This window comes from Protomyctophum parallelum (assembly GCF_964188405.1).
Source record: "Protomyctophum parallelum genome assembly, chromosome: 15".
Classification (NCBI taxonomy): Eukaryota; Metazoa; Chordata; class Actinopteri; order Myctophiformes; family Myctophidae; genus Protomyctophum; species Protomyctophum parallelum.
In genome coordinates, this window is record NC_139710.1 from 42,935,059 (window position 1) to 42,949,163 (window position 14,105).

The window sequence follows — 14,105 nt, forward strand, 5'->3', positions numbered from 1 at the left end:
CGCCATCATCAAGCCACTAGACTTAGCTGCTAGATTCAGTGGTTGAGCGCCACATTGCTTTGTAGATGTGCTCCTGTGTGACAGATAGAGCTGTGATGTGACATGGTTGCAGCCTGAGTTGACATCCCCAGCCAATCTCTTCATCCAAGCATTCATTTTGTTGGCTGCCATTTTTCTTTTTTACACTGTGTAACCATTCGGCTCTCTGGACTCGATGTTTGCCCCAGTAGGTCAGAATATCGGTGTGCATCCTCTGTTTTGTGAAGGTTCATCAGATACCAGACTGTTGTCCCAAAGAAACGTAGACAACCATTTGTCCTATTAGCACCTTGCCGTTAATAGGATAAGGTCTTGACTTCTTGTCATGGACCACAGTAAGCTTTAGTCTATTATTTGCATTTCACCATCTTGGAATTCATGTGCTTTATTTGCAACAAAACACAGTGCATAGTTGTTTTTGTTTCCTTCAAGTGTACAATGCTATGATTGTTAGTCCCAGTAGAACATACCAAAGATTTACCAAAGTGCATTCCCCATTCCCGTTGAGCTGTCATGAGGTGACTCATGACCATCCTCTCATCTAGCGACAGCGAACATGGACTCACCCCTCCCAGCTCACTCATTACACCCCCTCTCTCCTCCGCAGCTCCGATAGCGGCGTTCCGGAAAAGGGACAAGCAGGAGAAAGACGATATGCCACAGGAGCGTGTCCCACAAGGTCTGTCCTGATTTATTGTCATTGTGCTCCCCCTTTCTTTTTCTTTTTTTTTGCCAAATCAGTGGGGGAATATGTGGACATATGCACAGTGATGGGTTTAACCCAAATGTTGCCCTGTTGTCTTGGTGGGATTTTATCAGATGACCCGCTGCCCAGACAGAGCTCTCAGGCCCAGGCAGCCGAAGACATCCTGGACAAGTACAGGAACATCAAGAGAACCAGCCCCAGTGATGGAGCCGCAGCTGGGGCCTCTTATGAAACTGCAGGGGGTGAGACATGCTATATACGTGTGAATGCAGATGCCTGCATTCACACACGTGGCATGTGTTTCATTCCTTTCCACACACATACCGTATGTTGGAAAAATGTATAACATTGTTGATAACCTTTTTTATTTATACTTTGCATGTATGTCATTAGATCTGTGTGTAGAGGAGAGTGTGCATGATTCTCCCAGAGACGATACTCTACAGAATATGTCCACAGACGACCTGCCAGACTCTGCCAGCCAGACAGCCCAGCAGCATGAGTCCAAGTTCTCTTTCAGGTCAGATGGCACTGCTTATACCCAATCTTTACTTCGTTGTTCGACCGCATCGCTTTCTGAGGAGAACTATTTTTATTTTAAAATATATATTTTGATGAGAAAAGTATAAATTAGGCTGTAGTCTATACATAGATATACAGACCTCTTATATGTTTTTAAAATGTTCTTTTAGGATTGAGTGGTTATTTTTGTATTTGTTTTGTAAATTAAATGACAAACCTTTTTTCTTTTTGAATTTTTTTTCAAGTAAAGGCAGAGCCATAAAAGAAATGCTACTTTACAATGATACAATGATTAAATCCGAACAGATTCTGAAAGAAAAGGCATTGTTTTTTCAGTGATGCCAAGAAGAAGCTGAGAATGGTCTTGTGTTCTGCGGACTCTGTGGCTTTGCCCATCATGACTCCTGCCAATACACGAAACGGGCTGCCTGACCACACAGAGTCTGAAGGTAGTCACAGTTGTTTTGCACCTGGTCATCTTCGCTCCACATTTTCCTACTGCGTTATGTGTAGAATTTATTTGGCACGTGTAGTGGTGTACATACAGGTATCACAACACTATGTCTTAATTTAAGAAACTACTCATAGTCAGATTTTCAGAAGTGGTACTAAGCATAACTATTAATACCAGTAAGAGGCCCTGAGGGCATGAAGCGACCATCCGCCATATGGAATTACTTCTGTACTGGCCATATATGGAGCGTGTCTTGAGTCCATAGGGTTTGATGAGGTCAGATCAACATATGGAATGTCAGAACAGGTCAGTTCCATATATGGAGATCTAAGGGTGGCAGCGGGGGCAGTGTCTTGAGTGTACAGGGTTTGATGAGGGCCCAGGTAGGGCCGGGCCTTAATTTTCGGGTCTGTTGAGAACTCTAGTTTTTGCCGGCTGCCGGGCATGGCTGCACTAATAAGTAATAACTTTGGGGCGGGCCCGTCTAGAGTTTGAATGGAGAGGTATCAGTCAAAAGGGAGACATCGAAGAGGAAGGGCGGGTGGGGAAGGATCAACATATGGAATGTCAGAACAGGTCAGCTCCATATATGGAGATCTAAGGGTTTGAGGTCAGTGTCGTGATCTTCATATATAGAGACTGCTATATATGGTGGCGTGACGTGTCACAAGGCTTGATTGACTGACCATATATGGAGGCGTGACTGACGGATCGACAGATGGACGGACTGACAGATTTTGCAGGTTTTCATAGTAATCTGCAACCTACAGTCGCAATAAATAATTGTACAAAAATAAATAACATTTACGCTGTTGTTTTTCAGTTATTTAGATTTGAGAGTTTAGAGTGACGGGAAGCTGAAGACAGAGGGGCAAAGACATGAAACGGAGATCTCTAGCCAGAATGCATCTAGTGACATGTGTAGCAATTATGTGGTTCGCACACTGTTGCCTCATTGTACAAACTGCATACACTGTTCAGTTTTGCAAAACATTTTTACTATAAAATTATAATTTGACATGCAGCAATAGCATACGGTATACAACTTCTTCAAAGTGAGAGGTTTTCTCGAGTGACTTGCCTATTCCTTGCAGCAATTGTATTTTAAGGATCTCTCCTACACATTTGGAAGCAGGACAATACCAGGCTGAACAGAAAATGACATCCCTTTTCAAATGGCTAACACTGAATCCATAACACAGCATTTCTGCAGCCATCATTCACATTCTTATGTGGAGGCAGCAGGCTGATCTGATTACAGCAGCCAGCCTCTCTCTCTTGTACCCTAGCAGCATGTCTCACACGTCTCCCCTCCTGCCTTCCCCCTTCCCTCTCGCCAGACAATGAGATAGTCTGCTTCCTGAAGGTCCAGCTAGCGGAGGCCATCAACCTCCAGGATAAGAACCAGATGGCACAGATCCAGGAGACCACTCGTTGCGTCAGCCGCTTCGACCCACGGACCTGCAGGAAGCTGCTGGCTGCCATCGCCGAGGATTACAGGTACCTGTCTGGGCCGGGGGTGACAGCCGTGTGGCTTTTTGAAGACATTGTCGTTTTAGCTGTTCTGTGCACGACTGCTGAAGTGAATTGTGGAATATAGTAGCAAATATGAGAAGCCAGTGGTTTGTGTCTTTTGCAGGAAGAGGGCACCATATATAGCTTATCTGACCAGGTGTCGCCAGGGCCTGCAGACGTCTCAGGCCCACCTTGAGAGGCTCCTGCAGAGGGTTCTGAGAGACAAGGAGGTGGCCAACCGGTACTTCACAACAGTCTGTGTTCGGCTCCTCCTAGAACATATGGAGGCCAAGATGCAGGACTTCATCAAGGGTATCTCCTCACATCCATTGTTGTCACATCATGATATCATAGTAGCATTGCTCATTAAATGGTTTTGGCAGCAAGCCTCCTATAGAATATTGTCAGGTGAAAACCTTATTTGTCCAAAACCCGTTCTCTTTTTTGAGGGCCTATGCACAGCTTTGTGTGTACCGGCATAGTGATGATTTGATTGGCTGAGCACAGAATGTGATCTAAGATAATGTATGATGATGTATGACGATAAGAGCGCCCCTCACAAGTGTGATTTTTATTATTTTAAAAACATTTTTTAAATATGTTTTTTTTTTTCATTATTGTGTGACATTCTTGCATAATGAAGTATGGTATTAATTTACAAAAAAACTAAATTGAAATGTTGAGATGGAAGGTTTCTGTCTGATAGAAACACTATTCGGTTTTGCTCGCCCTTCATCAACAGACTGTTTCCTGCAGAAGTTCATGTGTATGTCCCGTATCCATGTTGACTGCATTGTTCTCTGCCTCCCGCCATAGCCTTCCAGGGGTGCACAGCGTCTGATGACAAGACGGCAGCAGTGGAGGATTTTCTGCGCTACTTGTATGGTGCCATGGCCCGTGATGCCATCTGGCAGTATGCTAGCGAGGACCAGCTGCAAGATGCCCAGATGGCTATCGAACGCAGTGTTATGAACCGCATCTTTAAACTGGCCTTCTACCCCAACCAGGATGGGGATATTCTCAGAGATCAGTGAGTATCTAGATCAGCAGTGCCATGCTGACTATGTCTATCTCAATTAACAGTGATTCAGTTCCATACTCTTACTGGCAGAAATGTGTACTGTAAAGGTTTAAATAGATGGTGCTGTGTTTTCTATTTTCACTCAATTATCTTCTATTATCTTCCAGGCTTTTCCACGAACATATACAGCGGCTCACGAAAGTTGTAACAGCCAATCACAAAGCTCTTCAGATCCCAGAGGTAACAACCTGATGATCCAACGGCCTCATCAGATGCATCCGAACAGTTTATATAACAGGCCATTATGTCTGTAATGGCTGCTCGACAAAGTGGCTTGAAGTGTTAATGTTATTTTTTTTGTTTTAACCTTACAGGTGTATCTGAAAGAGGCCCCATGGCCTTCTGCACAGTCTGAGATTAGGACCATCAATGCCTACAAGACCCCAAGAGACAAAGTCCAGTGCATACTGCGCATGTGTTCCACCATTATGAACTTGTTGAGTCTGGCCTATGACGACTCCGTCCCTGGAGCAGATGACTTTGTCCCTGTACTCGTTTATGTCCTCATAAGGGTGAGTCCCACTACTCTTAATGCATTACACATTATGCTGAATAGTAAATGCTTTAGCGTTGGCCACTTTTGGATTCTGAAGGTTGAAAATAATCACCCCGGACTATCTCCTTAGTCCTTACCTGATATGATTAACCAGTAATTTACACGGTGGCGTTGAGCTTTTTGCTGGCCGATAACCTGTACCGTGATATTTTCCATATTTCCATATTTATGGTGATAATCTGCATGGGCATAGCGTGTGGCTCGTTCAGCGGCTAATGTGGGGCCCATCCCCGCTTCTCCTCCCCTCCAGGCAAACCCGCCCTGCCTGCTGTCCACCATTCAGTACATCAATAATTTCTACGCCAGCCGGCTGAGTGGGGAGGAGTGCTATTGGTGGATGCAGTTCACCGCGGCAGTGGAATTCATTAAGACCATCGACGATCGCAAGTGAAGCAGAACAGCCACCTGTACGGGCAGACTGTGGGGAAGGAGCCGGGAGACTGGGATACTTCCCAACCAACTGCTCCCTTCCCAACCCAACAGCTCACAGAAAGCTGGCCTTAAGCCTGCTCTCTATTTGTATAGCTGTACATAGCCAGAGACGTTGAGAGATTAAAAAGTATATATGATTACTGTATGTATGTGGACAAATCCAGGTTTTTAGCAATGGTTGAAAGAAAAAGGCCTTGGGGGGATGGGGGGTCCACATGTTAATGTTTGAACTTCAGCTGATTTGGATCATTTCCTTTAATCTCGTTGTCTCTTCTGTCATGTTGTTTTTTGGGGGTCTGTATTAGATTTTATACATATCCCATGATATTATTCAAACGTTAAATCGACACATGGAAAAGATAATCAGATGAAAAGGGACCATACTTCCATGACATGATCACTGATGGTGTTTTTTTTGTTTTGTTTGTAATTGATGGGCTTACAGCTTATTTCAAGTGATCTAATGCTCATCAAATGCATTGTAACATGGGGATTTACAGGGCGTGATGGTTACTGATAGTTGGTTGACTCCGTGCTGGTGATTTTCGTACACTGATCAATTTGCAGTAACCTTGCTATTTAAATGCTAGCATATCAATAGTAGGTCAGCTTCTTTCTTGAAACGTACAATGACATTCATTTACCCCTATTCCCAACACCTATACATCAGTGACAGTTTTGAACACAAGGGCCCATATTTGTATGAAATAAAAAATATTTATTTCTATTTAAAGCTTTTGTTTAACTTTTGAGAATGATTTCACATATCATGTTAGGTATTTTAATGAACTTGATAGAAAGGCCTGGATATAAAAGGCACCTTAATGATGACTAAGCCCAAACTGTAGGTGGGGTCAGTGGGCATAGATACAGGGTCATTGCTGAACAGCTGTGCACAGTGAGTAGTGTTCGTTTTTAGTTTTTCTCCCTTTTTTGTTTTAGGGGGCGGACGGGGTGTTATTGAAATGATATTGAAATTAGTGCCTTTAAGATGAGGTGCTTCGTGTACAGTGAGATTTATTTTTTACAAGGTTCCCTTTTGTGTTTTCCATTTGTGCATTACATAAAGCAGCCACCCCTCCTCTGCCCATGGTCCAGTCACACATCTCATTGAGAGAAACCTCTGTCCAGCTGTCGCAGCAAAAAGAAGGGGAGGGGGGGGCGGCAGCACAATGTTATGGTCATACACAGATTGTTCCCTTTAATGCAATAGTGCACTGGTTTTGTGAACAATAACATGTATCCCCCTATATTTTAGATCCCTACCTCAGAGTTGAAACCAATGAACCTGATATCTCAATCTGCACACAGTAAACCCTCATTGGTTGGCAACAGAGAAACGGATCATATTTGCACTGTTCAAGTATTTGCATGTTAGAAAGGTTAGAGTTGGACTGAACTGCTGTGATGGTAGTTCTGTCGAACGCAACCCTTCTCAACTACCCTTGCTTATTGAACAAAGTTGTTATTACTGAGCTATCCGTATGGACAGAATAGTGATTGGATTAGCTCTCTACCTCCTCAGTTCAAGAAAGGGACTCTTCTTTATGTGCACTTATAACTTTTTTTGGCTTACCCACCCCACCCCTTCCATTGGTAGTAGAAGCGTGACTAGAATTTTCAAATGAACAAAGCTCCTTTTTCACGTAAAATGCAGATGTCCTCTGCCTCTTGTGGTGCACAAATGTGCCATATGCAGTAGATACCATAGTTTAAATAATTATGCTTTATACTTACCTATAGCACCCCTTTCCAAAAACATCCGTTTTCTGCAGGAGGCACAGGGTACAACAAAATATAAATGAGGCTTTATAATTTAAAAGTCTGATCTGGCAGCGCAGACTAATGTGTGATAAAACATGTTATGTCTAATCTGACTTGCATTGAGGTTTGTCTATAGTGAATGTATGAGAACACTTTAGTGAGTGAGATTGGCTGAGCCCTGTGACTTCTTGCATGTTATTGAATGGTCATTGTACCTTCTCACCCAGGATAAACCGTACATTATGATTGGTATCTGCCACAGGCCAGTAATTGATGCTGTGAGAGGATGTTGAGTTTCTTTTGTGTCCTTCCGCCTTGAAGCTCATTTATTTGTTTTACACAAACCAGATGTCTCCTAAAATGGAACAGTCTTTTTAAAATGTTATTCTTTTGTTTGTTTTCTTTTTTTCCTACGTTTCTGACAGACTTACTGTATACCCTTTATTAAAGCCACAGTAATTTGCCATAAGCATAACATTGTAATTTGATGAATACTGTATTGAATGGGTATTTAGGCTAATTATAGGATCTGACTGTTACACTTTGTCTATTCAAGGTGATGAACATTTCACTTCCAATGGCAGTCTTGGTATTTCCAAAATGTTTTTTGTTTGTCTTTTGTTTTTCTTATTCCCCAACAGTGAAATATGCACAGTCAATGTATGTGCAGTAGCCTATATGTCCATGACTTATCTGTGTAATCAGTTTTAGGAGACACCAATGTACTGGAAAATGATGTTGAGGGTCATATCTATACTAATTAAGTCTGTGATGTCACTTTAATTAGATATCTACACAGTATGTATAGGTATACGAACAAATCAGATGAAATTATTCAGAAGTGTTTTGTGTTTCAGTGTTCCCAGATAGACCTAAGCTGACCAAAGCTGTTCTTAACCTGAGTAAAATACTGTTCATAGGCCTACTTCATAAACTATTTATGCACAGGACAAAACACCTGAGGCAAAATTCAAGTAGGCTCCACATGGCAGTCATAGCAGACCTGCAATTTCAGCATTGATTGTATGCAAACCACTGGACAGAGATGTAACAAAAGATTTAAGTCAAGTAGATGGACCACTGATGGACAACTGTTATTTAAAAAGCCTTAAGCCCGATTCATACTTTCGTCGCACGACGGTGACACGCATCGACAAATGGCGTAGGCTATGTACAAGCTCACCACGCGTTGAGCTTGAGGCGCGCGACACCGTCGTACTATATAGCATAAATTCGGCTTCACATAGCCCTACTGCACTCTGCTCACACTACCTGACCTGTAGGCTACAATAGAGGTGAAAGGCTGAAAGCGAATTTTACATCTTACATTTAATTGTAAGCTTGCACAATTATGACATGCGGGGGGAGGCGATGTGTCTGTTACTGTGATTTATGCATTACGTAATTCTTAAAAAAACAAAACAAAAAAAATCAATAAAATAGGTTTTCCCTCCCTCATGTCCTGTAGCAGTCTTTAACAATGTGTGCTCTGTGTGTGTGTGTGTGTGTGTGTGTGTGTGTGTGTGTGTGTGTGTGTGTGTGTGTGCGCGCGCGCGCGCGCGCGTGTGTCTGTCAGTGTCATACTCACAGTATGTGTGCGCGTGAGTGCACATATTTTGTGCAGACACTGACACGCGTGCTCATTGTAAGGGGGAGGACATCACTTATGCACACGTACACTAATGTTTCATTATTCTGCGACTCCTTGTTCAGTGGGAGGTATATGTGGTCGACACGGCCACACAAAAGATGTATGAAAATTTATGCATGGAATATAATTGTTAGTGGGGGCAGTGGAGCAGGATCAGCCCATCTTCCAGCCACAAATAGCAACCTCTCGGCAAACATTTAATTACTGCTGACAAGTGTACAGCGGATTGTAATTGGAGATACCCCCCTCCTCATCTAAAAGCTCCTCTTACTCTACCAATTGCCTTCCCTAATAGTCATCTTTTTTATCATAAAGTTCTTCGTGGGGTGCACTGAATCCCCTGATGATATCTCCCAATCGTTAATTTAAATTCAAATTTTTGATGTGTGAAGTTAATTAGTTTAAGCCAATGGCTAGATTGGCCTGATTTGGAGATTGGAGATTTTGTTTAGGTGGCACTTGGCTGGCTGACTTGAGATCCGTGGAGGATTGGAGTTTTCTTTTTTCTCCTCCGATAAACTGCACAAGGAGAGCAGACAGTAGACCTACAGTATAGTTGATTGGTGGGATTGGTGGCTGCATCTCCATTTGTGTAGGCTACATAGAGATGATGAGAGAAGCGTTATTGCGCGCAGGATATCGCGCAGATTTGACCTGATATTACCTCCGCTCACTGCACTGCAGCAATGTTTTACTGGTGATAGTAGGCTAGTTGAGAGAGTAGAATCAAATTTAGAAGATCATGGGCTTCATCTCTGATGCAACTGTGTTTCATATTTATGTCAGATTGTTGCATGAGGATCTAAACAGCCCTGCGGCCTCACCCAGATGGCAGTGGAGTAACAGATGATCCGTCCAACGGGGCATGTGCATGACTTCACACACTGTCTGCATGGAGGACTGGAGAGCTGGGCCGGTCCAAATACCACTTTAAAACTGGCGTTCCATTATTAGGGTATGTCATTTATAGGTGGAAACATTGTCAAAAACGTTTTCGAAAATAGCAGGCTCAAAATGCATTGCAAAGGTTGTAGAATAGTTGTTGTAACACTATTCTTTAATACGGATTAAGAAATGGTAGCATGGCATTGGTATGGCTACACACTAGGCCTGTCCAACTGACAGGAATACTCACCTTTACTTGATCTCTTGTAACAGGCAGGCTGTTCAGTGTTCATAATCGCATACACAATGCATAGTTATCAAACAGCTGCTGAACTGATACCATTATTACCATGTAGGCCTATAGCAGCCAGTCAGGAGACAGTTCAACCGAAAGCATCGATTCGATCTGATCAATATTGTAAATGTGAGTGTGCCGTTTTCACGAGCTCCTGCAGATGGCAGACGCACCATTCCCGGCGACGGTCTCCTGAGCTCAGACTCAGAGGCTGCAGACAAAGAACACCATGGGGCATATCGCGTATTGACTATTTGACTTTTAAAGTCAATATAGGAATGGCTGGCTAAAAAGTAGAATGCATTATTATATATTTTTTTTAAATAATGCTAGTAGCCTTGTTGTTATCATTACTTTGTTGATGATAGCATCTTCTCATTTCTGCTGCACGCCTGCACCCCCCTCAAGTTTCAGAGGCTTGTAGGCCAGGTGTCTGACATGAGGGGGGGGGGGGGACATGGGTTTATTAGCCTACCGGTATATTTGCAAATGTTATGATGATACGCGCGCATATTGGAGAGGATATGAATTTTATTCAGTTTTTTTTTAATATAAAAGTTTTAAGAGCCAAATAGTAATAGCCTAAGTCTAAAGTTCATTCGAACCATTGGAGCTGGGCGGGCAAGCCGGGTATTATAAAAATGAGAGCGTCGACTCGTCTTCCACGTCTTGTTGCGCGTAGCCTCTACATGGGAATCAGCCTATTAAAGTATTCCCCCTCTTGACGGCAATATCATCAGACACAGCCTACCGTGTGAGAACCAACTCGGCTGATTGTGAGAAATCTTCACTAAGGAGAAAACAAACAACACAAGGCAGCAGCATGTCAATTAAATTAAAGGGTGAGTCTAAATGAACAAAATGTCAAATACACATATTAAAACTTAAATGAAATAGCCGCGAGGATGCTGGGAGTGGAGGAGGAGATTAAACTCAGAGGGATACCAACGTCTCTCTGCCCCGAGGTGGTAGGCTACTGCACGAGACGTAAATAGTGAAACTGAGCCTTTCTCTATTATGATTTTAGACCAAACCAGATGCAGTGGAAAAACATGTTTTTTTTCCATGGATAACAAATAATTCCGATTGGCATTTATGTCTCGTGATGAGAGAGAATATAAAATCAATTAGGCTATTCAAGATAAGACAAAAATAAAATCCTAAAAAGGACTGAACACTTTTTTTTTAGCCTATTTGTGTTTTTATCAGCTATTTGGGCTTTAGTCGTATACAATACATCTTTGGCATAGACCTACTCGTGTTTACCTTTAGTGCTTACCACCACAAATGATACCAATTAGGCAAAATGACAATTAGCCTACAATTACCATTCATACCTGAAATTGCACTTTCGAAAAAGAACAATTTTCATAGGCATGGTTAATCACCTATGACTATGAGAAAAAGAGTGGGAGGTGACATTAAATTGAACCATGGAAATGGAACAAGAATTAGATGCACTTATCCATCAGATGTTAATGGCACCAATCAACAGCCAATTACCCAGTGTGCTTCAGCATCTTGACAAGTGCAGGTGTACTGTGCTTCTACATGCTTTTTTCATGCATTTCCATAAATACAACAATAAACTCCCCCTCTAATTGTACTACACACATTCTCCATTGTGTTTCCAATTAAGCAGCATTGTTAGGTAAGTGTCCACCATGGAATGTAATCAAAAATACCCTATGGGTAACCATAACATACATTTAACAGGATGGCCTTAAATCGATACAGCCATTATTTATTAATTAAAATGTGCTCTTTATTAATAATGAACAAGGACTGTTTCATACTGCTGATGCATTTTTGTACACACATAATGAATGTTTAAAATAAAATGCAAAAAGCCCTTTTGTGCTAAGGGTAAAGGTTTTGCCAGTCCACTGGCTGGCATCATTATTTACAAATGGACATTCTGCAGTGGTGTGTCAGTGCTTGGCATGGCCCTTGTTGTGAACATGATATAGACTGAAAATCTGCTGCTGATGCTGATGATCTTTGTCACTGGGGTGGATGCAAGTCTCAGCCCGAGCTGATGTCATGACAAATCTACAAGCAGCACACATGCACGCGCACACACACACACACACACACACACACACACACACACACACACACACACACACACACACACACACACACACACACACACACGCACACACACACACACACACACACACACACACACACACACACACACACACACACACACACGAGTATACAACCCACACATATCCTAAAGACGATCACCCATAAATGGGCGACACATGAGGCCATTGTCCCAATATGACCTACTTTGATTATGCAACAGGTGATGGGTTTCCCCTGGATGTCATCTCTGTCATTGGCCTCTCTTCAGAGACGGCACTCTGGACCCTGGGAGAGCTGGCTGGCAACATGCCCGATCTACAAAGTGAGCTGTCCTATCATTGACATCAAGTGAGCTGAAGATGTCATGTCTTCATCTTGTGAGAGTTCAATCCTCCTTTCAGGATGGATCAAGCTCTCTGTCGCTTGAGAGAGTCAGTGGAGATAAGTGTAGTGGATCATACTTCCTCTTGGGGATATGTGAAAAGTAACCCGTTTGACATGAGCATTCTTAATAAGGTATTCTCACAAGTGAGGGGGGGGGGGGGGGGGGGGGGGGGGGGTTGCAGTTTGTGTTTTCATTATAGCCTATCAAAACGGCTAATTAAAATGTATACAACATCACACAGCCTAATTCAGTGTCTTAAAAGGAACGTTTCTGAATAAAAATCAACTTTATTTTCAAACGCAGATCACAGGGTTACAGGTGTAAAGATGGATGAAATCATCTTTTGTGCAAGCTCCATTGTTTTTGTTGTTTTCAGACTGTATAGTATACACTATACACAGCATAATCCAACTATGCATAATCCAAAATGTCACATTAAAAAGGAACTCAAAACTCCATTGCTGAACTAGAAAGTAAAGTTCCTGGAGAAACAGTGTGGGATCGCTAAAAATGTTAATAGTATTAAGTATTGAATTGATAGTTCTATAAGTGTTAAAGGTGTCAAAGTATTAGTAGTGGAGTGTTTTTTGGTTTTATTGTTTGAAAAGGTGTTAAAGGTTTTTAAAAGTTTATGGTTCTAAAAGTTTGAAAGGTTCCTAAATGTGAAATGGTTCTAAAGGTCTTAAAGATTTAAGGTTCTAAAGGTTTTGAAGGTGTTAAAGGTTTTAAAGGTGTTAAAGTAATAGTAGTAGTAATAGTAATAGTAATAGTAGTGTAAAAGGTTTGATAATATAGACAGTATTGAGTAGTGTAAAATGTTGTTTTTTAGGGTAAACCAGTGGTTGCTAGGGTCCAAGAGGCTGTTGCTATGGTCTAATAATAGGCAGTTGCTAGGATCTAGTATAGGTGGTTGCTAGCATAACTGTAGCCTGGACTAGCCAGCGTGATTTCTGGTATAGAGGGGTGGGTGCCGGCTGGATCAGCCTGAGCGCATTTCCTTCCTGACTGTATGACTGCTTGGCCTAAGGCAGAGGATCACATATTCACATATTTTTGATACACAATTAACACAACCAGGCTTTTAATGGTGGAAACTGAAAATGTCTAATTGTATTCTCTGCAGCTGTTTGGTCATGTGGCCATAAGGACTCTGTTGTTGTTACCAGTCTAAGAGCCCTTATTATATTGTATTTATATATGTATGTAGGCTACTGTATTATTATTATTTTTAAGTAATTGTATTGTCTGATGTATTATGTATATTGTTCTGTTGTATTGTTTGTTTGTACAAAAAAGAAAAATGCAATAAATAGGCCTATATTGTTAAAAAAAAACAAAAAAAACAACCAGGCTGATTTCACTCAAGACGGGAACCCCTTTTGGAGTTACTATGCACACTTGTACAGTATATAGCAACATAAATGTTTTGTAATTTTTTAATAAATATTTGAAGATTTTCAGAAAACTTGGGTCAGGATTTAGAAGGCATTTTTAGAAATGTCCTCACGTCTGAATGTGTTAGATCTTATAAAAACAGGTCTCCACCAGGCCAGGTCAGGTTGTGTCCTCCTGGTTGCGCTATAACAGGCCAATGTGAAAAGGGTGGGATATATTCATCAGCCTAGTAGGAAAGTCTGTGAAAGATTTCACGTAAATTGCACGCTGGGTGGTCCCTTTTGGCCTAGTGGTCCAGGCGCATATGCCACATATAGGCTCTGGCCTGACA

General features: G+C 41.9%; 1 protein-coding gene across 5 annotated transcripts in view; it reads left to right on the forward strand.

The window, feature by feature from the left end:
- The window catches only part of gapvd1 (GTPase activating protein and VPS9 domains 1), a 38,736-nt gene extending 30,214 nt beyond the window's left edge, over positions 1 to 8,522 (forward strand). For all 5 annotated transcript variants that reach the window (XM_083784973.1, XM_083784972.1, XM_083784971.1 and 2 more), the window contains 10 exons: positions 647 to 718; positions 859 to 987; positions 1,139 to 1,265; positions 1,604 to 1,716; positions 3,062 to 3,221; positions 3,361 to 3,548; positions 4,053 to 4,266; positions 4,425 to 4,497; positions 4,632 to 4,829; positions 5,124 to 8,522. In XM_083784973.1, the coding sequence (XP_083641099.1) occupies positions 647 to 718; positions 859 to 987; positions 1,139 to 1,265; positions 1,604 to 1,716; positions 3,062 to 3,221; positions 3,361 to 3,548; positions 4,053 to 4,266; positions 4,425 to 4,497; positions 4,632 to 4,829; positions 5,124 to 5,264 (1,415 nt within the window). In that variant the 3' untranslated portion in view covers positions 5,265 to 8,522. The remainder of the gene's footprint in view (positions 1 to 646; positions 719 to 858; positions 988 to 1,138; positions 1,266 to 1,603; positions 1,717 to 3,061; positions 3,222 to 3,360; positions 3,549 to 4,052; positions 4,267 to 4,424; positions 4,498 to 4,631; positions 4,830 to 5,123) is intronic.
- The last annotated feature ends 5,583 nt before the right edge of the window (positions 8,523 to 14,105 follow it).